At 64.1% G+C, this 26,454-nt stretch overlaps 1 protein-coding gene across 2 annotated transcripts; it reads left to right on the top strand.

Annotated features, from left to right (window-relative positions):
- The first annotated feature begins 1,020 nt into the window (after positions 1 to 1,020).
- PFKFB4 (6-phosphofructo-2-kinase/fructose-2,6-biphosphatase 4) lies at positions 1,021 to 25,300 on the top strand. 2 transcript variants are annotated; one of them, XM_070391191.1, is made up of 14 exons: positions 1,021 to 1,101; positions 11,720 to 11,836; positions 11,995 to 12,091; positions 14,504 to 14,570; positions 15,153 to 15,227; positions 15,417 to 15,473; positions 16,405 to 16,526; positions 17,268 to 17,475; positions 17,922 to 18,068; positions 21,577 to 21,681; positions 21,878 to 22,007; positions 22,091 to 22,153; positions 22,730 to 22,794; positions 23,639 to 25,300. In XM_070391191.1, the coding sequence occupies exons 1-14, from the start codon at positions 1,038 to 1,040 to the stop codon at positions 23,696 to 23,698; spliced, it is 1,377 nt and encodes a 458-aa protein (XP_070247292.1). In that variant the 5' UTR covers positions 1,021 to 1,037; the 3' UTR covers positions 23,699 to 25,300. The 2 variants fall into 2 exon arrangements, with proteins under 2 accessions (XP_070247292.1, XP_070247291.1); XM_070391190.1 differs by lacking the exon at positions 1,021 to 1,101 and adding an exon at positions 4,690 to 4,836.
- The last annotated feature ends 1,154 nt before the right edge of the window (positions 25,301 to 26,454 follow it).

Below are 26,454 nucleotides of genomic sequence, written 5' to 3'. Positions count from 1 at the left end.
AGTGGAGTCTTGCCCACCTGGGGCCCCGCAGGCCTCCTGTGTGCCCGACGGCTCGGACTCGGCCGGGGAGGTCACTGCCACGTGCAAGCTTGTTCCGTGTGGGTGCCCCACGGTCCGGAGCTTCTGGACACCCCTGTGGTCACTGTCACCACTGCCTCCGAGACCGTCCACTGCGACCAGACCCCAGGCGGCCCCGCCCCTCCTCGCAGAGCCTGAGCCTGTTTCCTCGGCCGTCCTGCCCCACGGTGATGCTGTCAAGCCCCGTGACACTGAGTGATGGTGGACGGAGGGCTCCGGCCTGCAGGGGCGCCCGGTGACCGACGGGGGAGGGACGGCCGGAGTCAGGCCGGGTTTCACTGTGGGGCACCCAGGCCGGTACTCACGGAGCTGAGTCACCCGGGCTCTGCTGCCCCTGCCCACTCCCCGCTCCCCACGCTGGCCCCTTGGTGTGGAAGGAGTAGGTTTTGCCTTATTTCACACTCTTTTTTTAAAAAAATTTTTTTATTGGTTTCAGAGAGGAAGGGAGAGAGAGGGAAACATCAATGATGGGAGAGAACCCATTGATCGGCTGCCTCCTGCACGTCCCCCACCGGGGATCGAGCCGGCAACCCGGGCCTGTGCCCTGACCGGGAATCGCACCACGACCTCCTGGTTCATGGGTGGACGCTCAGCCCCTGAGCCACGCCGGTGGGGCTTATCTCACACTCCCGTCTCCACTGCTGGGCCCGAGGGGGACTGGCCTGGGTGGTGTGGACGGCTGGCTGAGGGCGGGCAGGCCTGGGCTGGGCAGACAGCTCCCGCCGGACAGGGCAGAACGGGGCGTGTGGATGGCTCTGGGGGAAAGAGGCAGAGCTGGCGCAGCGGCCGCCTGGAGTGGGGGCCCTGGTGCTGATCTCCGGGAAGGCAGCCGTGGGGGGCGGGCCCGGGGCGGGGCTGCAGGGGCGGGGCCCCAGGGCACACTCCCCTCCGCAGAGCCAGAGGGCGGGCTGTGGACTCCACGCTGCTGGGGGTGGAACCCGGGCCAGTTGGGCTGCAGGATGGACAGAGGCTGGGAAGGAGGCCGCCGGCTGATGGACCCCGGGGAAAGGAGCAGCAGGCGGGGTAGGCACAGGTGGCCTGAGGAGGGCGGGGGGTGGAGGGGGTGAGGAATGTTCGGGGTGCGGCCGGGGTGGTGCTGGCAGGAGTGCAAGGCTGTGGGGTCTCAGCAGGTACAGGGGTGCTCTGAGGGGCACCAGCCTGTCTGTGGTCAGGAAGAGGGGGAACACGGTAGCCTCCCCGGGAGAGGGAGCGCCCAGGGGGAACTATAAATAGCGCTTCCTGCAGCCCCGGAGGAGGGACCGCCAGCTGGAGCTGCTCAGGCCCTCCTGCTGGGCCCTTCGCTGGCCTCCTAGGGGTCACGCTGGTCCAGGTCCCCCCTCGGGGGGTCATACCAGTTTGGGGAGGTCCCGAGGCTCATTTGGGAAGTTTTTCATATGATTTGGCTTTAGCGCTTAAACCAGCATTTTTAGGACACCTGCTGGTGGCCTGGTGGCCGTCCTGAGTGGAGTAAGCACCTATCGTGTGCTCTGCCCTGCGCATGAGCCTCCCTGGGTCCCTGGCGGCTCCTAACTCCTTTGAGCACCTACTGTGTGCCATGCTGGAATCAGCCAGTGCTGGCCAGGTTCCCAGGCTGCTCGGTCACATGGCTGCATGCCTCCAAGTGGCCTCACGCCCTCTGTGAGCTCTGGACCCAGGGAGTCACCGGGATGCTCTTTGGCCGGAAGTGGCCGGAGGGAGCCGGGACTCCTGGGAACCCTCTGAACCTCCCCGTGGCGGCCGGGCCGAGGGAGAGGAGGAGGGGAGTGAAGGCGGAGGGGGGCAGCAGAGAGCAGGGTCTGGGCGCGGGCTCCTCAGTGCGTGTGCACCTGCAGCTTTCATGCTCTGACGTGCGTGTCTGTGTGGTAGTCACCGAGGTCCCTGGCCTTCCTGCTGCAAAGGCTGGCTTGGTGGTTGGCCAGGGCTGGTCAGCAGTCAGGATGGGAGAGTTTGAGGCTTGAGGCCGCCCCACGGCTCGTAGCCTGGGGCACTGGGAAGCCCAGTGGGCAGTGCAGCGGGCACCCCAGGAGGCAACCAGGGCCAGGGGGGGTCCCTGTGGGGAGACTGAGCCGGACATGCTCACACACGAGGGCCCATTGACATCAGCACACATCCCACCCCTGGGCCGGGACAGCTGGCTCGCTTTGGCATGGCCGAGGGGGCAAAAGCCAGGAGGGCACCAGTGGGGCTGAGGGTGAGGAAGCAGGAGAGCACTTTGGGGGGGGGGGGGCTGCGAGGAGTGGGAGGGGAGGCTCTGAGGGCTGCAGGGGGACCCTGGCTTGGGAAGGGGCCCAGGCTTCTCCTGCATTGATCTGTGACCCTCGCTGCGTGCAGGGACCTGGGAGGGTATGCCTGAGTCAGCCCAGGGTCAGGCAGTTTGGGGAAGAGTGGGAGGTGGAGAGCTATTGCATTTCCTTGGAAGCCAGGCCCACACTCTCTGGGTGTGGAGGTGGCTGCCCAGACATGGCCCTGGCCTCCCGCCCTGCCCCGGCTGCCCTTTACCCGGAGCCTTTGACTGATATCCCGTGGGGGTGGGGGGAGCAAGGGCAGGCCTGAGGCGGTGCTGGGTGTCTGTGATGTTCGAGGAGGCAGCCTTTGCCGTGAGCGCTGGGTGCTGGAGAGGGTGTGGGCCTCTGTGACAGTCTCTGCGGCCAGGGTGGCTGTGGGATGACCTTGGCGGGGCTGGCAGAGGAGGCTGGCTGTGTCAGGAACGGATGAGTGGCTGTCGAGGAGTGGGAAGCAGCAGGGAAGTCACAAGGGGTGTCCTGCTCCCAGGAGCCACCCACACCCACGGGTGTGCTCACAGCTGCCAGGCATGAGGTGGAGGGAGCTGGGGCGCCACAGCAGAGGGCGGGGGAAGGGGAAGTGGCCGGATCTGTCCCAGACCAGGAGGGCATCCCGGGGGAGGCAGCCAGAGCTGGTTTCAGGGCGGGGCCAGGTGGGCTCCTGAACCTTCATTCCCTGGGAAGTGGGCAGGCCATCTGTAGGGGGCATCTTAAGGTCCTGGCCAGGCTCTGAAGGGCTGGGTGGGAATTTGGAGAACTAAGGCCAGGCAGGGGTGTGGCCAGGAGGGCAGGGGGAGGGGTGCTGTGCTGCGGTGTACGGTTGACCCCTGTTCATGCCCCTAGCGTTTGGTCCTGGCCAGGCACCCCTGGGGCAGAGAGAACTTGAGGATGCGGTGCTTGGTCAAGGGGGTGGTGGAGGCTGGCGCTAGAGGGCAGTGTGATGGGCCCCAGGGGCTCCAGGGGCCCCAGGGCAGAACGAGTCCAAAGCTTGCAGACAGGGGAGTGGCCAGGGTTTCTGGACTTCCGTCTTTTCGCCTCGCCCCTGGCCTCCACTGCGATTTGAGAGGCAGTAGACCAGCAGTTCTCAACCTGTGGGTCGCGACCCCTTTGGCGGTCGAACGACCCTTTCTCAGGGGTCGCCTAAGACCATCCTGCATATCAGATATTTACATGATGATTCATAACAGTAGCAGCATTACAGTTATGAAGTAGCAACAAAAATAATGTTATGGTTGGGTCACAACATGAGGAACTGTGTTTAAAGGGCCAGAAGGTTGAGAACCACTGCAGTAGACAAATATATAATAAATGGTAACATGAATGTGCTTGAGAGTGGATTTTTCAGACATGGACACATTTCACCTATACCAGAATCTTGTAAGATTATATATATATATATATATATATATATATATATATATATTATTGATTTCAGAGAGGAAGGGAGAGGAAGAGATAGAGACATCAACGATAAGAGAGAATCATGGACTGGTTGCCCCCTGCACGCCCCACACTGGGGATCAAGCCCGCAACCCGGGCCTGTGCCCTGACCGGGAATCGAACCGTGACCTCCTGGTTCATAGGTTGACGCTCAGCCACGGAGCCACGGGGGCCAGACCCTTGTAAGATGGATGACGGGCACGTGCCACCTCCAGCGAGTGCCCCGGAGAGCTTGGTTGCCAGCTCCCACGCACTTGCTCCAGGCGGGCCCTGTGTAGCCCGAGCTGCCCAGCGGCCAAGGCGGAGAGAGAAACACCATCAGCTCTGACATGCGTCCTGGGCCCTGTCCCGAGAGCAAGGCCTTTCCAGCCTCTTGAGAGCAGCAGGTCGCTCCCGTGGGCGGGTGCAGCGGGGTTGACAGCCCAGACATCAGGCCAGTGATCAGTCGCGCCGAGGCCGTCCGCCTGGTCCTGACCAATCAAGCCCCGCGGGTCCCGTAGGCCCCGCCCCCTGGCGTGGAAACCCCTCCCTCCTGGAACCCTGAGGTCCCGCGTGCCGACCGGGTGCCCTGGGGGCGAGGTGGCGATTGCCCGGAGCGAGGCCCTGGGAGAGACCCGTACAAATCTGCGCGGCCGGGGCGGGCGTGCTGGGCTCCTGCACCCGAAGTGGGGCCAGGACCAGCCGGGACGCGGGCCTGAGTGCGCTGGGAGGGCGGGCCTGCGGCGCCGAACCCGCAGGCGGGCGATTTGCGCATGCGTGGCCCGGGGCCACGCCCTCGCCAGTTGGGGCGGGGCCTGCGCGTTCTGGGCGGGGCCTCGGGAGTGGGACGTGCGTCACGGCAGCTTGAAGAGGGGCGGGCCGAGGGGCGGGGCCTCCGTGGCCGGAGCTGGCGGGGCTGCCGGGTGGGAGCCGTGCGGTCCGACTGCTCGCGGCTCCGGGATGGCCTCCCCGCGGGAGCTGACGCAGAACCCCCTGAAGAAGATCTGGATGCCGTACAGCAACGGGCGGCCCGCCCTGCACGCCTGCCAGCGCCGCGGTGAGGCGGGGTCCGCGGGGAGCGCGGGGGACGGTGCGCGGGTGATGGATGGGGCGGCCTGGGCAGTGGTCTGTCGCGGCGAGGGGCCGGGAACCGCGGGGAACCGGGACAGGTGAGGCCGAGGCTGCCGGGCTGGTGGGAGGGGAGCAGAGCGGGTGCTGGGCGAGGACAGCGGTGGCAGAGCCGGAGGCGGAGGCCGGTCTGCGGGGAAGTCTCGGCTCCCGGGGGCCAGGTCCGGCCCCGGCCCCGCGCACTCCTGTCCCCCCACCGCTCAGGCCAGGGCGGACCTGGAGCCCCTGCCCTGTCCTCTCTGCTGGCCAGAGAGCGTGGGCCGGTGGCCGGCCGCGTCCGAGCTGGGCTGGCCCTAGAGGGACCGCTTGGCCTCTCTGAGCCCAGCGCTTTCAAAGGCCCGAGAGCGAGCCCGCCCTCCGGTGGGAGGAAGGGCGGGGCGCCCCGGGCTAATCACCCACCTTGTCACCTACAGCCAAGTTTTGGGGGGAATTCCCCGGAGGCGCGGGTTTGACCAGATTAGGGGCCGTGGGGCACCGTGCCATGCGGGCCTGTGTTGTGTCGTGGGTAGAATAGAAGGTAAACTTAAGGTGAAACATCTGGGAGACACGCTGCGATGCCTGACATTGTTCAGCTCACCTTTCCGGGGTCTTGGCTGTTTAATTCCCTACCTTGACTTCCCACTGGTCCTTAATGAGCTGCAGCCTCTTTATTACAAAGAAAAAGATGTGTTTTAGGAGTAACGGAAACGTTGTGGGGAAGTTGCAGGTTGGCAAGGACCTGAGAACATCCAGTCCAACTCCTGGCACAGAAATGGACATGGCCATCAGGAGGCCGGGTGGTGTGCGGGGTCTCCCTGCCCCCGGCCTCTGCTTGGCCGGGATCTGGGAGGGAGAGAGGGCTGTGCTGGGCCTGGGCTCTGACCTGGTGTGAGAACTGGGGGAGTGTGTCTCTTACCCCACTGTGGGTCCTGGCAGGGGGCGGCCGTGGCTTTGGCCCTGACCGAGGCCCTGGTCGGGCACGGAGCCTGTGATCCTGCCTTCAGTCCTGGGCCAGGGCTTCCATCCACGGCTCTGTGTCCTCGGGGGCTCCGGTCACGCCCACGCCGCTCCCGCACTCAGCGGAGGTGCGGAGGCCGAGGCCCCTGCTCCTGGCCGGTCTGGGTGAGGGCTGTTTCACTCCAGGGGAGGAGTAAGAGCCTGGACTTTGGAGGCAGGAAGGCTCGGCTGCGTCAGGGCCCAGCTGGGTGGCCTCGGGCAGGGCGACTCCTCCAGGCCCGGGGTCCGAGCCTGTCACCAGCCTGCTCCGCGGAGCTGCTGTGAGCTGCGGAATGAGGAGGCCTCAAGAAGGGGTCGCTGGCCGTCTCGTCATTTCACCGCTTGTCACTCCCACATCAGGGATGGAAGCAGCAATTCTGAGAGAACCCCCAGCACAGATGGGAAGGGACCTGCGGCCTCGAGGGAGGGGACTGGCCCAGGTCCTTCGACCACTTGGGTGGGTCTATATTTCTCCAGGCTCCAAGTCTGTGATTAAAACCTGGCTCTGGCCTGGGCGGCGTGGCTCAGTGGTTGAGCGTCGACCTATGAACCAGGTCAGGGTTCAATTCCTGGTCAGGGCACATTCCTGGTTGTGGGCTCGATCTCCAGTGTGGGTCGTGCAGGAGGCAGCCGATCCATGATTCTCATCATTGATGTTTCTCTCGCTCCCTCTCCCTTCCTCTCTGAAATCAATAAAATATATTAAAACAGCCCTAACCGGTTTGGCTCAGTGGATAGAGCGTCGGCCTGCGGACTGAAGGGTCCCGGGTTCGATTCCGGTCAAGGGCATGTACCTTGGTTGCGGGCACATCCCCAGTGGGAGGTGTGCAGGAGGCAGCTGATCGATGTTTCTCTCTCATTGATGTTTCTAACTCTCTTTCCCTCTCCCTTCCTCTCTGTAAAATAATCAATAAAATATATTTTTAAAAAATATTGAAACAAACAAACAAAATACCTGGCTCTGGCCTGAGAGAGGGGCTCATGGCATCACACTGCCCCCGGGCGCACCCGGTGGACCGTGGGCTGGCCCAGCACAGGAGGCGGCAGTGGCACTCCAGAGGCCAAGATGATCCCTGCGCATGGTGCGGGGTTAGGCCTGGTTAGGGTCCCGGAGTTCACAGCAGGGAGTGACTCAGCAGGGAGTGAACTGGAAACCTGTACGTGCGGCATTTCGCCCTCGCAGAACGGATCATGGCGAGGCTGGGGGCCCCGGGGGCGGGGGAGGGTGAGGGAGGGGGTGGGTGGACGTTGACTCGATCAGGCACAGGGGTTTGTGGAGACGAGGGCGCGGGGCTCCCGGCTGGTCTGTCGTGGCCGTGGTCTCCCAGCTCTCCGGGCACCCCAGGCCGCTTGTCTGCGGGGTGTCCCTGCCCCCCCATCCCCACTCTTCATCGTTAGATCCTCCTCCATTTGCACCTGAGGTTGCCTCCCTGGTCACTGACCCCTTAGCTCAGACCTGGGGTAGTTTTGGGGGGTGGGTGAGACAGAGATGAAGAGGGGACTCAGGCCCTGGCCGGTTTGGCTCAGTGGATAGAGCGTCGGCCTGTGGACTGAAGGGTCCCGGGTTCGATTCCGGTCAAGGGCACATGCCTGGGTTGCAGGCTCGATCCCCAGTGGAGGCAGCCAATCAGTGATTCTCTCTCATCATTGACATTTCTATCTCTCCCTCTCCCTCTCCCTTCCTCTTTGAAATAAAAAATATATAATTAAAAAAAGGGGGGAACTCAGGGAGCAGGGCAGAAAGGACAGTGCTTGTCTGATGGCTTTTCTTAGGCAGAAGGTGGAAGACGTGCTGGGTCTGCACGTGGCGGGGTGTGGCCGGGCGGGTAGGAGAGTTGGCCATCTGGCCATCTGTCCCCTCTGAACAGGACAGACCCAGCGCTTAGCTTTCAGGAGCTGTTCCGTCCCCGCCCACCCAGGGGCATCGAGCAGGTGCAGCTCAGGAACCCGTCTGGACTCACATCGGGGACTCGTGGCTGCCCCCGGGGTGGCGCCTGCAGAAAGTGGCCACTGCCCAGCACCAGGCTTGTCTCAGGCCTCTCGCCTGCTTGGCCTCCCTTGGCCTTTTTTTTTTTTTAAATATATTTTATTGATTTTTCACAGAGAGGAAGGGAGAGGGATAGACAGCCAGAAACATCAATGAGAGAGAAACATCGATCAGCCGCCTCCTGCACACTCCCTACTGAGGATGTGCCCGCAACCAAGGTACATGCTCTTGACTGGAATCGAACCTGGGACCCTTGAGTCCGCAGGCCGACGCTCCATCCACTGAGCCAAACTGGTTAGGGCATGGCCTTTTTTTTTTAATGACGGACTTTATCATTATCTTTGTCCCAATATTCATTCATTCTTTCCTCACCCGAGGCTATTTTTCCATTGATTTTCAGAGAGTAGAAGAGAGGGAAAGACAGAGAAACATCCATGGGAGAGAAACACATTGATGGGTTGCCTCTTGCATGAGCCCTGACCAGGGAGGAGCCTGCAACTGAGGTACATGCCCTTGACCGGAACCGAACCCGGGACCCGTCAGCCCCCAGGCCAGTGCTCTATGCACTGAGCCACACCGGCCAGGGCCAGGCCTCCGTGGCCTTGAGCAATTGCGCAGGAAAAGGACGCTGGGTGGCATGTCTTCAGACTTCCTTCCGCACACGCCGGTGTCCTGAACAGTTTGTCCTGCTGTCCAGTTGCTCAATGTGCGGGTCCTTGAGGCCCGGAGCTCTCGCCCCGCTCCCCGGTCCGCGCTGTGCCCGCGGCCGTCCGGCGTTTCCGTGTTTGGCCGCTGGGAGCAGAGCTGTTGTGAAGACGCTTGTACTTTGGTTTTTCTTTGGGTCATTTCCTTGGAAGCTTATCTTGAGGAGCCGAGGTGATAGGTAACGTATTCCTCTGGCTTTCGCCCAGCCTGGACTCGCTGCCCTTCCGCCCACCGGGCCGTGCAGGGGCGGGGGCTGCCGCGAACACCAGGGGGGCGGCCAGGGCACCTCTGGGGAGATGGACGTGCAGAGGGCATGCAGGATCCCAGTCCCGAGGCTGCGGGAGGACCCTCCAGGGACAGCGCGGTTGGGGGTGGGGGGCTCCTCGAAGGGAGCAGGTCTCCCCCTCCTCACCAGCAGTAGCGATGCCCTGCCCTGCGGTTGCTTGAGGGCCGCCAGCCGGCCAGGAGTTGTGCAAACAGCGGGCCCTCGCGGTGGCCCTCGGGACACAGGGCCTTGCCTAACTTGTTTTTCTCCCCCCTTGGCCAGCGGAGGCTCTTCTGCACGTTTCCTCATCTTGCTCACTGTCCGGGGATGCCCTCCTGCCCTCCCCTGGGGCTCCCTGTTTGTCACATTGGCCTGGGACTTGGGGCCCCTCTGGCCATCTGTTGTCCGCAGGGCCCGCCTGGGACAGAGGTGCCTCGGCACCCCGACTCCCAAGGGCCTCGGTGCTGAGGGGCAGCTGTGTCCTCAGCCTGGCGCTGCCAGGGCCGTGCAGGGGCACCGCTTCCCCGAGGTGCTCTCACCGGGAGATAGTGCTGGACCTACAGGGAGGGCGGTCAGCACGGGGCCCAGCCCGGCCAGCGGGGCTCAGGGGTTGAGCGTCGCCCTATGAGCCAGGAGGTCACCGTTTGATTCCTGGTCAGAGCACATGCCTGGATTGCGGGCTCCATCCCCAGTGTGGGGTGTGCAGGGAGCAGCCGATCCATGATTCTTTCTCATATCGATGTTTCTCTCTCTCACTCTCTCCTTCTTCTCGGAAATCATTGAAAATCTATTTAATAAAAACATAAATGACAGGAACCAGGCCTCCCTGTCCCCTGCCCCCCGGCGGGGCTGGCCCTGGCCTCGGCGCTGCAGCCTGCGGGGGCCCTGCAGGGTCAGGTGAAGGCAGCTGCAGCCACGCGGCTAAGAAGGGCCCGCAGGTCCCCGCACCGTCTGCTGCGGCTGCACCTCGCCCAGGGCCTGGGCCTGAGGCTTCTGGGGTGAGACCAGCTGAAAGCTGTGAGGCCGGCGTTCTATGGTTCGGTGTCTGTCCAGGGGCCAGGGAGGGGCTGTGTCCTGACCCTTCCCCTCCGGCCCCCGCAGCTTCCTGATGGGCCCTGACTGGTGGCAGACAGGACGGCGGGCGAGGGCTGTCACAGGTCCACCCTGCGGACGTCGCCTGGGTCTTTGGTCTCGGCCTCTGGCAGCCTCACCCTGTTGGGTTTGAGATGCTTCCCTCCTTCCTGCCCATCACCCGTGAGCACCCATCCGTGCCAGGCCCAGGCGCCCGCTGGCTCTGGCGCTTGCCTGCTCTGCTCCCGGCTCCTTGGTGAGGTGGCGGGATAGAGGGAGAGGAGCCTGAGGAAGGTCTAGGGCAGCGGTTCTCAACCTGTGGGTCACGACCCCTTTGGTGGTCGAACGACCCTTTCACAGGGGTCGCCTAAGACCATCCTGCATATCAGATATTTACATGACGATTCATAACAGCAGCAACATGACAGCTATGAAGTAGCAACGAAAATAATGTTATGGTTGGGTCACAGCATGAGGAACTGTATTTAAAGGGCCAGAGGGTTGAGAACCACTGGTCTAGGAGAAGAAGCATTTGGGAGCTGGGCTTTGTGCAATGAAGAGATATGAACCTGGGAAGGTGAGCAGGGTGTGAGCAGGGTCTGAGCGAGGAGGCATGCGGAGCGGCCACTGGCCCCCTGGGTGGCAGCCGGGGCGCTGCCTCCCACGGGGTCCTGGCTGCCCTGCTGGCCATGGGAACGCCCATCCGTGGCAGCCGGGGTGTGGCAGGTTCGGGTTTATATCTGGTGATGCCCAGCAGGTCAGGCTGGCAAGGTCCCGCATCTGCTGGGGCCCCGGCAGGCCTGGGGGCCGGGGTGGAGGGGCGGAGCCAACTTTCCTCTGCCCTAAGGTCCATCCGGCCGGTGTAATAATCACACAGACACGAAACAGATCAGCAAGAGAAAATAACCGAATTAAGCGGTGCCCCTGCACGGCCCTGGCAGCGCCAGGCTGAGGACACAGCTGCCCCTCAGCACCGAGGCCCTTGGGAGTCGGGGTGCCGAGGCACCTCTGTCCCAGGCGGGCCCTGCGGACAACAGATGGCCAGAGGGGCCCCAAGTCCCAGGCCAATGTGACAAACAGGGAGCCCCAGGGGAGGGCAGGAGGGCATCCCCGGACAGTGAGCAAGATGAGGAAACGTGCAGAAGAGCCTCCGCTGGCCAAGGGGGGACCTGCGGGCCTTCTTAGCCGCGTGGCTGCAGCTGCCTTCACCTGACCCTGCAGGCCCCCCCGCAGGCTGCAGCGCCGTGGCCCAGGGCCAGCCCCGCCTGGGGGGCAGGGGGCAGGGAGGCCTGGTTCCTGTCGTTTGTGTTTTTATTAAATAGGTTTTCATTGATTTCCGAGAAGAATTTGGCATACATGTCTACTCGCGTAGGGGAGCCCCGTGTGGGAGCGGTTCAGAGCCCGGGAGGGGTTGAGGGAATGAGATGCCCTGAGCGGGGCTCATTCCTGCCCCTCGGAGCGTCAGAGGTGTTGCGGGAGGAGAAGAGCCCCCCTTTGTTCGCAGGGTGTGCCCGCCCCATGGAGGTCAAAGAGGTGACCTCTGGTAGCAGCTGTGGGCAAGGCCTGGAAGTCAGTTTCTTCTCCGTAGCTCCGGGCTGGGCAGAAGGTTCTTGAGTCTGTGGCTAAAGTTGCCTTTAGCTCAAGACAACCGCATGGCACAGAGGCACGTGTGGGGTGGGGTGCAGGACCCCCGGGGGGCAGGCATCCGGCGGTGGCGTGAGGCCGGCCTGGGCTGCTCAGGGACCGTAGGGGTGATGCCACCCTGTGCCCGAGGCTGAGGGCCCATCTGACCTGCCCCTCGCCTTCCAGTGTGCATGACCAACTGCCCCACGCTCATCGTCATGGTGGGCCTGCCCGCCCGGGGCAAGACCTACATCTCCAAGAAGCTGACGCGCTACCTGAACTGGATCGGCGTGCCCACGCGGGGTGAGGCTGGGCTGGCTCTCCAGGGGGCCTGGGGCCGAGGGGGACGGGGGGGGGGGGAGGAGAGGGGGCTGGACTGCCGTGGGGCAGGGCCGGGTGGGCCGAGGTCGGAGTGGGAGGGCTGCTTTGTGGGAGAGCCGAGCCTTCCTTCTCTCCTCCAGAGTTCAACGTGGGTCAGTATCGCCGGGAAATGGTCAAGACGTACAAGTCTTTTGAGTTTTTCCTTCCAGACAACGAAGAGGGCCTGAGGATCCGAAAGTGAGTGAGTGTGTGCATGTGCGTGTGTGTGCATGCTTGTGTGTTTATGTGCGTCTGTGCACGCACATGCATGTGCACGTGTGCACACGTGTACAAAGGGCCAGGAGCCTGTGGAGCCCGGTTGCTGGTCAGGACAGAGCTGCTCCTGAGCCCTGGCCTCGCCTGCCCGTGGGCTGTGCCCGGGCTGGGCCGTCGGCCTCAGGGCTGGTGGTTGGGTGTGGTGTCTTGGTGCTGGCCTGGTGGTGATGAGGACATCCTGGGGCGGGGAGAGGGGGGGGGACAGGGCCTCAGGGAGCCCGGTCCCTGAGAGAGTGAGACTGGGCACCTGAGAGGACATGGGGACAGCCTCTGGGAGGGGGAAGCCGAGTGGGTGCAGGGACAGGCCTAGGGGGGCGGGCGGCAGCTCGCAAAGCCAGAAGGACCGGGACCGGGCCCAGAGCTGGGCCTTCCCGCCCTGGCCCCAGGACAAGCCCTCCGGGACCTCTGGAGGGGGGTCAGCTGGTGCCTGGCGGGTGCCCGAGACCCTGGCTCAGCTGTGAAGGGCTGGGTGACGTCCACCCTCCTGCTGTTGCTCTTGCGATGGGCATTTGCACAGGAGGCCTGCCCCGCCCACCCCCCATCCACCCCCCCAACCTGAGTCCTTCCTCCGGAGACTCGCGCTGGGGCACCGACACCGGCTGGTGGTGTGAGGAGCGGCTGCTCTCTGGGCAGGCGTCAGCTGAGGCGCAAGCAGCCTTGGAGCAGGGCGCTGGGCAGAGGGTGGCTGAGCCCCGCTAACCTCCCCAAGCCCAGCACAGCCCGGTCACCGGGTCAGACACCAGCTGGTATGGACACTGGGCGGCCAGGGCTCCCCACTGTGGCCTCTGCTCTTGGGGAAGTGGGTGGGGCCAGGCTGCTGCACCCGGAAGGGCCAACATTCAGGCCTTTGTGGCCGAGTTGTGGGTGACACTCAGTTTGGGCTCTGGTGCTATCGACCCAGACAGAAGGGAGGGGCTGAGATTTGAGCTCCTACTGTGTGCTGGGCAGGCCCATTGTCATCCTCCCCCCACTGTACTGGGTGGAACAGGCTCAGACGGCTCACACAAGATACCAAGTTATTGACACACCCCATGGGCACGCATGGGTCCACACACACACGCGTGTCCATGTGTACACAGTCGCACTGTCCACGTGAGTAAGCACACATGTGGACACCTCACTCATACGTGTGCCGTCAGCCACACAGCACACAAGGACACACACGCACATACCTGCGTACCGCACGCACACACAGAGGCGCGCTCGGGGTCACCGTGGAGACGTACTCACACTCAGGCACTCAGACGGTGTGGGGTCCCCAGGGCCCCCCAGGTTCAGGGTCAGTGATTGGCTGAGACCTCAGCCTGCAGCCCTCCTGGCTGAGGTTTCTCACAGCAAAGGTGCAAAGCAGCCCCGGCAAAGGGTTCAAGTCCAGAGGAAACCAGGCTTCCGGCGTCCTCTGCCCCGGGCTCCGGCCGGACACACGGATTCCTCCAGCAGGAGCTGGTCACGGACACGGGCCAGGGTTCACCGGGGGCTGGTCACCCTGGGCCTGTGTGCTCGGACGGCATTTACACACGCATGTCCTGTATTACACACACATACTGAAACCTACACTCTGTGTGGGTGCACACACGTACCCCGTGTACACGGGTGCGACCCAGTCACCACACACAAGGCTGGGGACACGGTGTTTGCTCAGACGCCATGATGTCCCACAATTCAGTTCACTCAGGCCTGACCCTCCCCGAGTCAGGTCAGCTCCCAAGGCTGAGGGCTCAGTGCCCGGCCCCCTCTGCAAACAGCAGCCAGAGCCCCGGGCGCCCTGCTCCTCCGGGCCCTGTGCCGGGTTCCTCCGCCTCCAGGTCCAGGGACTGGCTGGACGCACTCCCGTGCTCAGGACCACACCGCACTGCGTTTACGGGTTCACGGTAAAGGGTTCAGCAGCCAGCCCTGGCCGGTTGGGCGCCTGTGGACTGAAGGGCCCCGGGTTCGATTCCAGTCAAGGGCACAGGCCTGGGTTGTGCGATCAATCCCCAGCAGGGGGCGTGCAGGAGGCAGCTGGTCCATGATTCTCTCTCATCCTTGATGTTTCTCTCTCTTCCTCTCCCTTCCTCTCTGAAATCAATAAAAATATTTTTAAAAAGAAAGGAAGGGAGGGAGGGAGGAAGGGATACAACAGCCAAAGGGAAGAGGTGCCCCGCAGGGCAGGGCAGGGCAGGGCAGGGTGGAGCTCCCAGCCCTCGGGGCGGCACCCCACGCCCTCACCAACCTGGAGGCTCCCCAGCTCTGTGCTTTAGGGGCTTTCCTAGCACTCAGGTCTCCAGCCCGCCCCCCACTGACCCCCCTGCAGCCAAGGTGGGCGCTGGCTGACCCTGTGTCTCCTCCCGGAAGGCAGTGTGCCCTGGCCGCTCTCCGTGACGTCCGGCAGTTCCTTAGTGAGGAGGGGGGACACGTGGCGGTGAGTGTGACACCCGGGGACATCTGGGGGGACATGTGGGAGCCCACACGCATCCGTCCCTGTTGCTCGTGGGGCCCCTAGAGGGAAGGCCGGGTGCGTGGCCACGCGCCGGGGGCAGCCCCTGGAGAAAGTGCAGCCGCTGGGCAGGGGGGCGCCAGGGGCTGGGAGGGGCTGGGCTGTGGCTGCCTTTGCCTCTGAGTGCTTGTCCAAGGCCCTAGGCCCCCCACACACACACAGGCCGGAGGGATCGTGTCCCCTCTCCTGCCCTCCCTCTCCTTTTTACTGGGGTCTCAGGGTAGGTTGGAGGTCAACATGGGTTCATGGGTTCAGTTCTCCAGGTTTAACTAGTTTCACAGGACGTCTTGTGGGTCAGACGTGAGCTGAGCACCGAGTTTGCAGAGCAGCTGCTGAGAGCGTCCCCCGGGGAGGGTTGGCGGCCCTGCCCTGGGAGCAGAGCGCCCCTCCTGCCAGCTCCCGGGTGCGGGTGCGAGGAGTCTGGCCGGGCAGCAGCGTCCGGGTGGGATGTCCAGTAGCCTCCACCGTCTCCAGGGCCAGAGGCGCGTTAACCCAGTTTGGTCCTAGGTTTTCGATGCAACAAACACCACCCGAGAGCGGAGGGCGACCATCTTTAATTTTGGGGAGCAGAACGGCTACAAGGTGAGACCTGGGGGGCTTACGTCCTTGCTGGGCTTCCGGGCCCCTTTCCCAGCCTCCTGATGGGCCAGGGCTTCGGACAGGGTGGCCCCAGAAGGAGGGCCCTGGGCGGGGAGGGCGCTTTGTGGGGCCAGCCACGCCCTGTTGACCCGGGGTCCCCCCTCCTGCCCTCGGCCCTGGTCCCGGCTGCAGACCTTCTTCGTTGAGTCCATCTGTGTGGATCCTGAGGTCATCGCGGCCAACATCGTGGTGAGTGCCTGACCGTCACGGGGCAGTCGGTCCCCCCGCGCGGGCTTGTGCCTGGGCCTCATTCGCTCTTCCTGACCTCGGGGCGGGGGCGGGGACAGTAGGGTGCTGGTCAGGGGAGCCTGGGCCCCCACCCCCACCCCCGCCCATGGCCACTCATGTTGGGGGGCTTTGTGGCATGTGGGCATTCATTCTGCCCCCTTCTCCCTTCCCCTCATAGTCCCCGGGCGTGGAGGGAGGCATCAGCCCCTGGGTGGGGGGGTGACATTTAAAAATATATATATTTTTAGTGATTAGTGATTTCAGAGAGGAAGGGAGAGGGAGAGGGAGAGAAACATCATGATGGGAGAGAACCATTGATCAGCTGCCTCCTGCACGCCCCCCACTGGGGATTGAGCCTGCAACCCGGGCCTGTGCCCCGAACGGGAACCACAGCCTCATGGTTCATAGGGCGAGGCTCACCCACTGAGCCACACTGGCCGGGCTGGGGCGATATTTACATTTTGAGAAAGAAAGAGACTTGGCTCCTCTTCCCTGTCCCTCCCTCCACAAGCAATGAGCATCTGGGTTTGAGGAGATGGTTCAGGTGGGGAGGGGCCTGCCCTCCCTTTTCCCCTCCCCCCCTCCCCCCCCCCCCCGCCTTCCCTCCCCCTCCCCTGTCCCACAGAGATGAGGGCTCCGACCTCAGGTGCCCAGTCTCACTCTCTCAGCACCAGCGTGGGAACTCGGACCAGGAGCCACTGCGCCTTCCTGATGGGACCAGCACCCTGGGGTGGCCCCCAGCCCCCGGCCCAGCCCCCACTCCCCCAGCCCAGCCCCCACTCCCCCAGCCCCCCAGCCCCCACTCCTCCACTCCCCCAGCCCCCAGCCCTCTCCTTGGCCTCTGGCCCTGTGTGGCCCCGGCCTGATGGCCTTGCTCTGTGCCCGGCGGCAGCAAGTGAAGCTGGGCAGCCCTGATTACGTCAACCGCGACGGCGAGGAGGCCGCGGAGGACTTCCTGAGGCGCATCGAGTGCTACGAGAGCTCCTACGAGTCCCTGGACGAGGACCTGGACAGGTGGGCGCTCTGGGACAGGTGGGCCCACGGCAGACAGCGAGCACCGAGGGCTCCTGCGGACCCTGGCGACGCCTGAGACCCGCCTCCTCCTGCTACCTCACCTGCCTGCTGCCTTGGGGGGGCGGCAGCCCCTCTGCCCGGGGGGCCCAGGGGGGTTAAGGGGAGGAGAGGCCAGGTCCGTGGTGGCCGGGCAGGCAGATGGCGGGAGGAGCGTTTGCCAGCGGCTCCCCGGTCCATCCCAGAAGAGACTGTCCTATTCACCTTGCGGGCAGGGCATTGAGAGCTCAGAGGGGCACAGCGTGGTGGCCGTCACCGGTGGCATCACCCCCCTCGCTTTGGACGGCGCCTGTAGGGAGCATGAGCCTTGCTTACCTCCCTCAGGGTCTGTCTGTGTGTCACGCGTGTCCTTTTTTGTTATTATTATTGATTTCAGGAAGGGAGAGGCAGAGAGAGAGAAATATCAATGAGGGAATCACTGATCGGCTGCCTCCTGCACGCCCCCCACTGGGATCAGCCTGCAACCTGGGCCTGTGCCCTTTGATCGGATTCGAACCGTGACTTCCTGGTTCATAGGTCAATGCTCAACCACTGAGCCACGCCGGCCGGGCATGTCACACATGTCTTGTTGCCCCCTCACCCCCACCCCCATCACCGCTGACACCCCGTGGTGATGTCAGGCCTGGCGGTCAGAGATGCGAGGGTCCCGGCCACACCAGCCCCTCTCTGCTCCGCTCGGCACAGGGATCTGTCCTACATCAAGATCATGGACGTGGGGCAGAGCTACGTGGTGAACCGCGTGGCCGACCACATCCAGAGCCGCATCGTGTACTACCTCATGAACATCCACGTGACCCCGCGCTCCATCTACCTCTGCCGGCACGGCGAGAGCGAGTTCAACCTCAAGGGCCGCATCGGCGGGGACCCGGGCCTGTCCCCGCGGGGCAGGGAGGTCAGTGTGTGTGTGTGTGTGTGTGTGTGTGTGTGTGCGCGCGCGCGCTGGGCTGCAGCTCTCATAGCCAATATGCAATCATCGAGACGCATGACCTTCATTCAGTCTAGAAGGTTCCCATCCTGTAGGGAAGGTCACCAAGCACCGAGCAGATGCCTGGGAATCTGGCTTCCACTGAGCTGCCACCTGGGGGAGGCGTGGGTTCGGGGTGGCCTGAGCCCACAGTCAGCTGTGCTGGCCGTGGCCGAGGGGAGATTCTGAGGCCTGAGTGGGAGGTCCTGCAGCCTCGGCGAGGTCGGGCTGGGGCAGCGGCGGGCGGGGACCTCTGACCGACAGCGGGACAGCCCTGAGGGTGTGGGTGCTGCCGCCTGGCTCTTCACGGGGCCTCCAGGCGCGTGGCCGGGGACCTGGGGCTGTGGGGCCTGAATCCGCCGGTGCCGTTGCAGTTTGCCCGGAGTCTGGCCCAGTTCATCAGCGACCAGAACATCAAGGACCTGAAGGTGTGGACCAGCCAGATGAAGCGGACCATCCAGACGGCCGAGGCGCTGGGCGTGCCCTACGAGCAGTGGAAGGTCCTCAACGAGATCGACGCGGTAGGCGCCCTGCGGGGCCAGGCCCTGGCTTTCCTTGGTCGGTTAGGGTTTTGGGTTTGTTTGTTTAAAATATATTTTTATTGATTTCAGAGAGGAAGGGAGAGGGAAGGAGAGATAGAAACATCAATGATGAGAGAGAATCATGGACCAGCTGCCTCCTGCACGCTCCCCACTGGGGATCGAGTCTGTAAACGGGCATGTGCCCTTGACCGGAATCGAACCTGGGACCCTTCAGTCCCCAGGCCGGTGCTCTACCCACTGAGCCACACCGGCTGGGGGATACAGTTATTTTATTTTATTTTATTTTATTTTTTTTAAATATATTCCATTGATTTTTCACAGAGAGGAATAGAGAGTTAGAAACATCGATCAGCTGCCTCCTGCACACCCCCCACTGGGGATGTGCCCACAACCAAGGCACATGCCCTTGACCGGAATCGAACCCGGGACCCTTTGGTCCGCAGGCCGACGCTCTACCCACTGAGCCACACTGGCTGGGGGGGGATACAGTTATTTTAAAGCTGCATTTGGATCGTTGTGGAGGCGCGTCTTCAGGTCCTCGAGTTTCCTGTTGGAACAGCTTTTGGCCCCAACTTCTATTTTTGTCCCGGAGCCGCTCCTCCCGCATCCCAGCTCCTCCTGCCTCTCATCCTCCTTCTCCCCTGACGGCCTTGAACTGGGACTGACGTGCAGCATTGTGTCAGCTTAAGGTGCCGCCCTGACGCTTTGACACATGTACATATGCCAAGCGATCGCCACAAAGTGCGTGTCCACCGCCCACATGGGTACCGTTTCCGGGTCATGAGCCCTGGTGAGGTCTCCTCTCAGCAGCTCTCAGGCTGCAGTGGTGGTGGCTGTAGCTGCTGCCCTGAGCATCGCATTCCCAGGACTTGGTTGGTGATCACACCTCGAAGCGTGTGCCTTCCGACCCCTCACCCACTTCCCCGCCCCTGCCTTCGCTTCCTTTTTCTTTTTAAGTTTATTTTATTGTTGAGAATATTACAGACGCCCCCATTCTACCCCGTGGCCCTCCCCACCCAGCTCCCCCCGACCCCGGCCTTCACCTGTCTACTGTCTGTGTCCGTGGGCTCATCCTCTTATGATTATTTATTTTTGTTGATCCTCATCCAAGAACATTTTTCCATTGATTTTTTATTTTTTTAAAATATATTTTATTGATTTTTTTTACAGAGAGGAAGGGAGAGGGATAGAGAGTTAGAAACATCGATGAGAGAGAAACATCGATCAGCCGCCTCCTGCACACCCCCTACTGGGGATGTGCCCGCAACCAAGGTACATGCCCTTGTCTGGAATCGAACCTGGGACCTTTCAGTCCGCAGGCCGACGCTCTATCCACTGAGCCAAACCGGTCAGGGCTCCATTGATTTTTTTTAGGAGAGAGTTGAAGGGAAGGGGAGAGCCAGAGAGACATCGACTGGTTGCCCCCTGCCACCGGGTTGACCGGAATCGAACCCGGGACCCTTCTGTCCATGGGCTGATGCTCTACCCACTGAGCCAAACCGGCCAGGGCCGTGGCTCATCCTTTTAAGGGCCTGCTTTTACATCAGCACGGCCTCACAGGGAACGGCGATGCTCTGCCAGGCTCACCTGCCGTCTGGCCACCAGGTGTCGCTCCGGTGAAGGGTAGACCTGGTGATGACTGACAGTACAGGGCGGTTCTGGATGGGCAGCCAGTGAGGGGGACGGGAGCAGGCAGATGGGGTCATGAAAGGGGAGGCGAGGAGGGGGCGGTGGTCGTGGGTGAGACGCTCCCAGGGGGCCAGGCTCCAGACTGACCATCGGACGGAATAACCAAATCCCTGGGGGTGTGGGCAGGAGCCTGGTGCCCCGGGAGTGGGCGGGGAGATGGGGAGATGGGCAGAGGCGAGTCCAGGGAGAGGCGGCTGAGTGAACTGAAGGCCAGGCAGGTGGGAGGGAGAGCGTGAGCGCAGGGGCCTGCGGAGCGGCAGAGGCCCGGGTGCCGGGGTGCCGGGGTGCCAGGGTGCCGGGCGGGGCAGGGCCAGCGGCCACAGGGTGCCGAGTCCGTGTGTTTTCTCAGAACCCCGTGCAGGCTCCTATCGGAGGTGCTCTCCCTCGGTCTCTGTGATCATCCTCCTCCGCGCGGGGCCAGAGGAGGCAGTTCGTCCTGTAGACTCCCGGCCGTGGCTGGTGGGGGGGCGGGGGGGGAGTCCTCTCCGCCCCAGAGGCAGGCGGGGGGCCAGCGTGTCCTCCGGGTCGGACCGGCTCAGTGCAGCTCCGTGTTTTCCCTTTGAAGTGGCTGCTGGTTTTCCTAGATGCCGTGGGCCCCCTTCTTATCTCCCGCGTTTGGAGCCGATCCTAGAACCTGCCACCCATTCGTCCTCTTCCCGTTTTGTGTTTGTTCTTGGCCTCGTTCCGGGAGCAGCCGGGCGGCTCCTCTGCTTCACCCGGTGGCTTTTCCTGGGCCCGGCCCCAGCCGACGCCTGCTCTCCTCCCCTTTCAGTAACAGCTCTGCCGAGACATGCACTTCCCGCCCCGCATGGCTTAGTCTTTTCACAGGTTGCGCAGCCGCCACCACAGGCAGCCGTAGGGCGTTTCACTTCTCCACAAAGCAGCCCGGTGCGCACCCCCCCCCCCCCCCGCCACCCCCACTCCGCCCGGGCAGCCAGCCATCTACTTTGTGTCTCTATAGCTTGGCCTATTCCGGAAACTGCGTGGAAATGGATCATGCCATGCGTGGTCTTTTGCGACTGGTTTCTTTCACTTACACTTAGCATGTTTCCAAGGTGCGTCCGTGCGGTAGCAGGTATTAGTACTTCGTTCCTTCCTGTTGCCGGGTAACAGCTTACGGATCTGCCGTGCGATTGATCCATTCCTCACTGTTGTGAGTGTTCAGAGCTGCCCGCATTCCTGTGCAGTGTTTGCCTGGAGGGTCTTCACTTCCCTGGGGTCCACGGAGGCGTGGAATTGCGGGGTCACGCAGAGACTAGCTGTGAGGTGTGTCCTGAAGGGGCCGCACCCTTTCACGCCGGGTGAGGGCTGGCTGCTCTGCACGTCCTCCTGGCTCCGGCAGCGGAGTGGGCTGGGCGCTGGGGAAGGGTGGCAGGCGCCCTCCGGGCCTCTCCGGGAGTATGGACGCCTAAGTGTTCTCCCTGGTGCTCCTCTCTGCTGTTTTGTTGTTCAAATGGATTTGCTCATAGAAAGCACGTGTGGTGTGCGAGTGAGTGTGGCCTGAGTGACGCTGGGGGGTTGGCACAGCCGCCGGCACCGAGGGGGGGAGTCCCGCTCAGGAGGCGCACAGCCCCGTCCTCCCCAGGGCACGGGCTGTGCTGGGAACGGTGCGCACAGGGGCCGCCCCTGCTCGGGTGCCCAGAGGGCCTGCTCTCCCCAGGCGGGTCCCGGCTTCGGACGGGGCGGGCCTCTGTGGCCCCGGAGCCTGGCCCCTCTGCCTGCCACTGTCCCCGCTGACCCTCCACAGGGCTGACCCCGGGCCTGGCACGGAGGTGTGACCAGCGCGGTGTCTCCCCAGGGCGTCTGTGAGGAAATGACCTACGAGGAAATCCAGGATCACTATCCCCTGGAGTTTGCCCTGCGGGACCAGGACAAGTACCGGTACCGCTACCCCAAGGGGGAGGTAGGTGGGCCTCCCGGCCTGTCCCCCCTGGGCGGGGGGAGGAGATCCCTTTCCCAGACGGCCCATCCTCACCGGCCCCCAGCGTCCCTCACGGTGACATGTCCCTGTCAGTCTGGGGTGGGCAGGCCCAGCACCGAGCGGCGCGGGGGCGGGGGAGGGGGTGGCCCACTCCCCGTGGCTCCTCCCGCCCTCGCAGTCCTACGAGGACCTGGTGCAGCGCCTGGAGCCCGTCATCATGGAGCTGGAGCGGCAGGAGAACGTGCTGGTCATCGGCCACCAGGCGGTGATGCGCTGCCTGCTGGCCTACTTCCTGGACAAGGCGGCAGGTGCGGGCTGCCGGGGGGGGGGGGGGGGGGGGGGGTGTGAGAGAGAGAGAGAGAGCGGCTGCGACCCCCGTCTGTGCCCACAGAGCAGCTGCCCTACCTCAAGTGCCCGCTGCACACGGTGCTGAAGCTGACGCCCGTGGCCTACGGTAAGGCCGCTTCCCCGCTCGGGCCTGGCTGCGTGCAGGGCCACTGAGAGCCCCTCGCCCCCGCCCCCCCTTCCCGAGCGACTTTCAGATGGTTCTGTCCCATTTCGTGGCCGCAGGAAGCCTCCGGGGCCTCCTTCCCCATCGCCTCCCACACGAAGGGCGCAAAGCCCCACAAAGCCCGCGGCCCAGGACCAGCCTCTTACATGTTCTGGGCGCAGGTTCGACCACCTCTGCCCGGGGCTGGGACCTGGCAGCTTCCTGGCGGCCTGGGTGTGTCCCGGGCAGCCCCGCCTCAGTGGCGCCCGAGGGTGAGGATGGCGGGGGCAGCTGGTGGCACCGCGGAGTGTGCTGGTCCCACTGCACCGGGCACCGCTCCATGCGGGAGGCGGGGTGGGTGGTTTGGGCCTGAGGACTGAGCCGTGACTCCCTGGGGGCTAGGCCTGTGCTCCTCCCACCCCCTCGGCCCCCAGGCTGCGCTGGGCACGGCGTGCGATGAGCAGGGGCCTGGCAGGTGCCGAGGGCGGGAGACCAGGCGAGGCTGCCCCTCAGGAGGGACGCACGTGCTCTCCTCTGCAGGTTGTAAGGTGGAGTCCATCTTCCTGAACGTGGGGGCTGTGAACACGCACCGGGAGAGGCCGCAGGTACCACAGGGCCGCTGGGGGGGCGGGGGGGGGGGCGGGCAGCCGTCCTGGGCCAGGCCAGGCCCAGCGGGGGCTCCCGCGGGGCGGGGGGGGGGGGGGGGGGGAGTGGGGCTGCTCGCCCAGCTGCTCTCCCGCCGCAGGGGAGGCCGCGCTGCCTGGGGGTTGGGGGGAGGTCCCTGGAGCCGCACAGTAGACACCGAGCGAGGGAGGGGTCCCCGCGGGGAAGGGGCGCCTTCAGACATTGCCCGGGTCTGTGGGGGGAGGGCCTGGGCGGGTTCCTGCCGGAGAGCAGTCGCCAGCTGTGCTCCCCGCGTCTGTTTAAGGTAGGAGCTCCGCGAAGTGTCCCAGAACCGCTTTCTGTCACGGGGTACCGCTCCCGCCGAGCCCGGGCACCCCTCCACACCCTGTTCCCCAGTCCCTGCAGCCAGGACGCTCGGGCTGCACAGCGAGGGGCTGGGCCTGGGCAGCCCCTTGGCCCCGAGCCCCTCAGGCCGAGATGTGTCCAGGGCCTGCCCGGCCTCTGCCCCGTCTGCCCTGAGGGTCCGGCCCAGCCATGGGCCCCACAGGCCACAGGGAGTCTAACAGGCGCCTTTGTGCGGAGGCCTGACCGCTCCCCAAGGAGCAGGAGCGCGGCCTGGGGCGCCCTCCCCCCTCCTGTCCCTGTGTGTCCAGCAGCCACGCACCCAGGGGTGCAAGCCCTGGCTCAGGGGGGTGGGGGGTGGGGGCTGCGTCCGGCAGCCGGGCTCCGGGAGGGAGGGGGAGCCCAGCGCCCACGTACTGTGGACGGCAGCGGGGCCGCGGCGCTGTGGGTCCCACGGGTGAAGGTCTGTTTGTTTTCGTGCAGAACGTAGACATCGCGAGGCCTCCAGAGGAGGCCCTGGTCACGGTCCCTGCTCACCAGTGACCCTGCCTCCTCCACGGTGACCCGGCGGCCATCTCTGCAGACAAGGTCGTTCCAGGCCCTGGGCCTCCCGCAGGCACCAGGCAGGGGCCCCGTCCACGCCACCCGTTTCCTGCTGACGGCCGTGGGGCTGTCGCACCTGCTCTGCTGCCTGACCTGCAGCCGGAGACCCTCCAGCCACGCGGCCTGCTCCGCGGGCGGAACTTGCCGGCACCGGGCCTGCTGCGGCCTCGTCAGGCGTCCTGGCCCCGTCGGGCCTCATGAAGCGTGAAACCCTGAATGTGAAGCGGGAAGCCCCGCGTGGCCCAGCTGCTGGCCTGGGCCCGGAAGCCCTGCAGGCGCCCCGCTGGCCCGGGTGCGAGGAGAGCCCTGCCCTCTGCCCTGCCAGGGACTGAGGGCTCCCACATGGACAGGCCCGGCTGTGTCTGAGCCGCTGGGGAGAGTGGGGGCTCGTGTCAGCCTGGCCACGCGCAGGGAGCCCCGAGGAGGAGCCCCGAGGAGCTGCTGGCCAAGGCCACCCCTACGACGGCTTCTCGTGTGCGTCACCCCGCCCGGCGCGCCTGCCCCGGACTCGGGGGGCTGCCAGCACCGGGGGGATGGCCACGAGGGTCTGGATCTGTGCTGCGCGCCTGCCGCCCACGGTGCACCTCGCCGATGCCAGGCCAGGGCCCCCAGCCCGCTTTGCACCTGCAGCCTTTCCTGGGGTGTCCCTGCAGGACACCTCGCCTTTCCCAGCCCCCAGGGCTCTGCAGCCGCAGGGGTGTGGGCAGCCCCTCCCGCCTCTGCCCGACGGGTCTCCGCGCGGCCGCCGCCTGGCTGCTGGTGTGGCCAGCACTGTTGCGTGGGTCGCAGGCGTTTCCTCTCGCCCTGGGACGGTGGGATGGGGTCTCGGCCGCACAGCACACTGTCCAGGGCTCTTTGCAATAAATAGTTTTTAAAATCACAAGGATCCTCAGGCGAGGCTGCGTTGTGTGGCGGCTCTGCGGACCCCATGCCGCGGTCTCACAGGTCTGTAGTGAGGCCCCAGGTCCCGCCCCCGCCCCAGGCTGCCCTCTCGGGAAGGAAAACTGCCGCCCGCCCGGAGCCCTCACCCCTGAGCCAGAGGCAGATGTGGGGAGGGGGCGGGTCTGGGGTGGAACACCATTAAGCGCAGGGTCCCTGGGTCCCTGGAAAGGTGGGTCCCAAATGCTGGCCTCCTTAGGGAGGGGAGCCAGGCTTTGTGTCAGGGATGGCCCGGGCCCGTGTGCCTCAGTGGTTGAGCTTCAACCTAGGAACCAGGAGGTCACGGTTCAATTCCCAGTCAGGGCACAGGCCCGGGTGGTGGGCTTGAATCCCAGTGGGGGGCGTGCAGGAGGCAGCTGATCCATGATTCTCTCATCGTTGATGTTTCTCCCTTTCCCTTCCTCTCTGAAATCAATAAAAATAAATGTTTTTTAAAAAGAAGAAAGAAAAAGAGCCATTAGCCCTGCTGGTTGGAGCGTTGTCCACTGCATGGAAAGGTGGAGGGTTCAAGTCCAGGTCAGGGCACGTTTAAGCGGCAACCGATCGATGTTTCTCTTTCTCTCCCCCTTCCATTTTCTAAAATAATAAATCATTTTAAAAAGAGCGGGTGTGTGTTGTCCTGGGGAAGGGTTTTGAGCATTTTGTGCTGCCAGGAAATATGGCGTTAGGCAGAACCAGAGGACGCTGAGTGAATGAAATGTGCGGAGATTGGTTTCGGCAACATGTGAGTTGCATTATAACAATCACATGTCGTGTGACTGAGCAAAGTGAACTGACTGTCAGCTGCGAAGGAGCCGCCAACACCCAGGCCGCGCCCAGGCGTGTGGGCCCGTTTTCTCACGGGGACACTTCCCCTGTGGCAGGTCCGGGCCAGCGGCTGCCGTGAACCTGTGCTATTTCCACGGGGCCCCCTGCGAGGACGCCCACCCCGCTCCCGGCAGGGCCCTGGGCTGCTGACCTGATGTCTGGGGGACGGGGGGTGGGTGGGGGCATCCCCCACAGAAAACAGTGACTATGGCGTTTGCCAGGGGTTGAACTGTGTCCCCCAACCACCACATTCACCCACTGAAGACTGCACCCCAGACCTGGGTCCTGGCAGGTGGAGAGGAGGAGCGGAGGAGGTCCTACTGGGGCGGGTGGGCCCTCAATCAAGCTCCCTGGCGCCTCCAGAGGGCGAGAGCGTGGCCGCACACACCTGGGTTTCCAACGTCCAGCGGGACGTGAGGCTAACCTGCAGCTGGAGCCGCAAACGCAGGCTTCCCAGAACCGCTCCCCGTGGCCTCCTGGCTCCTAGGTCGCCTGGCGGGGCTGGCACTTTTTTTTTTTTAATTAAATCTTTATTGGCTTTAAAAATTTTTAAATGTTTTTATTGATTTTGGAGAGAGGAAGGTAGAGAGGGGAACATCAATGGACTGCCTCCCAATGGCGCCCGGGCGATGGAACCCGCTCCCCGTGGGCCTCCGGGGCTGCGGGCGTCTGGAGCCGCCGGTGGTGCTGGGCACCACGGCCCCGCGCGGAGGGCAGGCGAGGGCAGCGGGTGCCCTGTGCCCAGGGCTGCCATCCATCCCCCAGGCCAGGCCCCCGCCAGGACTGAGCCGCTGGGGCCCGGGCTGGAGGCCCTAGAAATAGGGGCGCCCCCAGGGGCTGAGCCGAGTCGCATCCTGTGAGCCGGGGTCCTGGTCAGGCTCCGGACTAGACCCCAAAGGGGCCTGGGTTGGTTGTGCGCCTGCTGTGTGCGCCTACTGTGTGGCGCCTGC

This window comes from Myotis yumanensis, unplaced genomic scaffold, assembly GCF_028538775.1.
Source record: "Myotis yumanensis isolate MYYU_CA2020_CCGP unplaced genomic scaffold, mMyoYum1.0.hap1 SCAF_14, whole genome shotgun sequence".
NCBI lineage: Eukaryota > Metazoa > Chordata > Mammalia > Chiroptera > Vespertilionidae > Myotis > Myotis yumanensis.
The sequence above is the reverse complement of the archived record's forward strand: the minus strand, read 5'-3'. Positions and strand labels throughout refer to the sequence as shown.

Excerpts from the sequence above, each read along its gene's own strand:
- PFKFB4 (XM_070391190.1), top strand. The coding sequence starts at position 4,740 with ATGGCCTCCCCGCGGGAGCTGACGCAGAACCCCCTGAAGAAGATCTGG. Across the intron at positions 11,837-11,994 it reads GATCGGCGTGCCCACGCGGG|AGTTCAACGTGGGTCAGTAT; the intron begins GTGAGGCTGGGC and ends TCTCTCCTCCAG. Across the intron at positions 12,092-14,503 it reads GAGGGCCTGAGGATCCGAAA|GCAGTGTGCCCTGGCCGCTC; the intron begins GTGAGTGAGTGT and ends TCCTCCCGGAAG.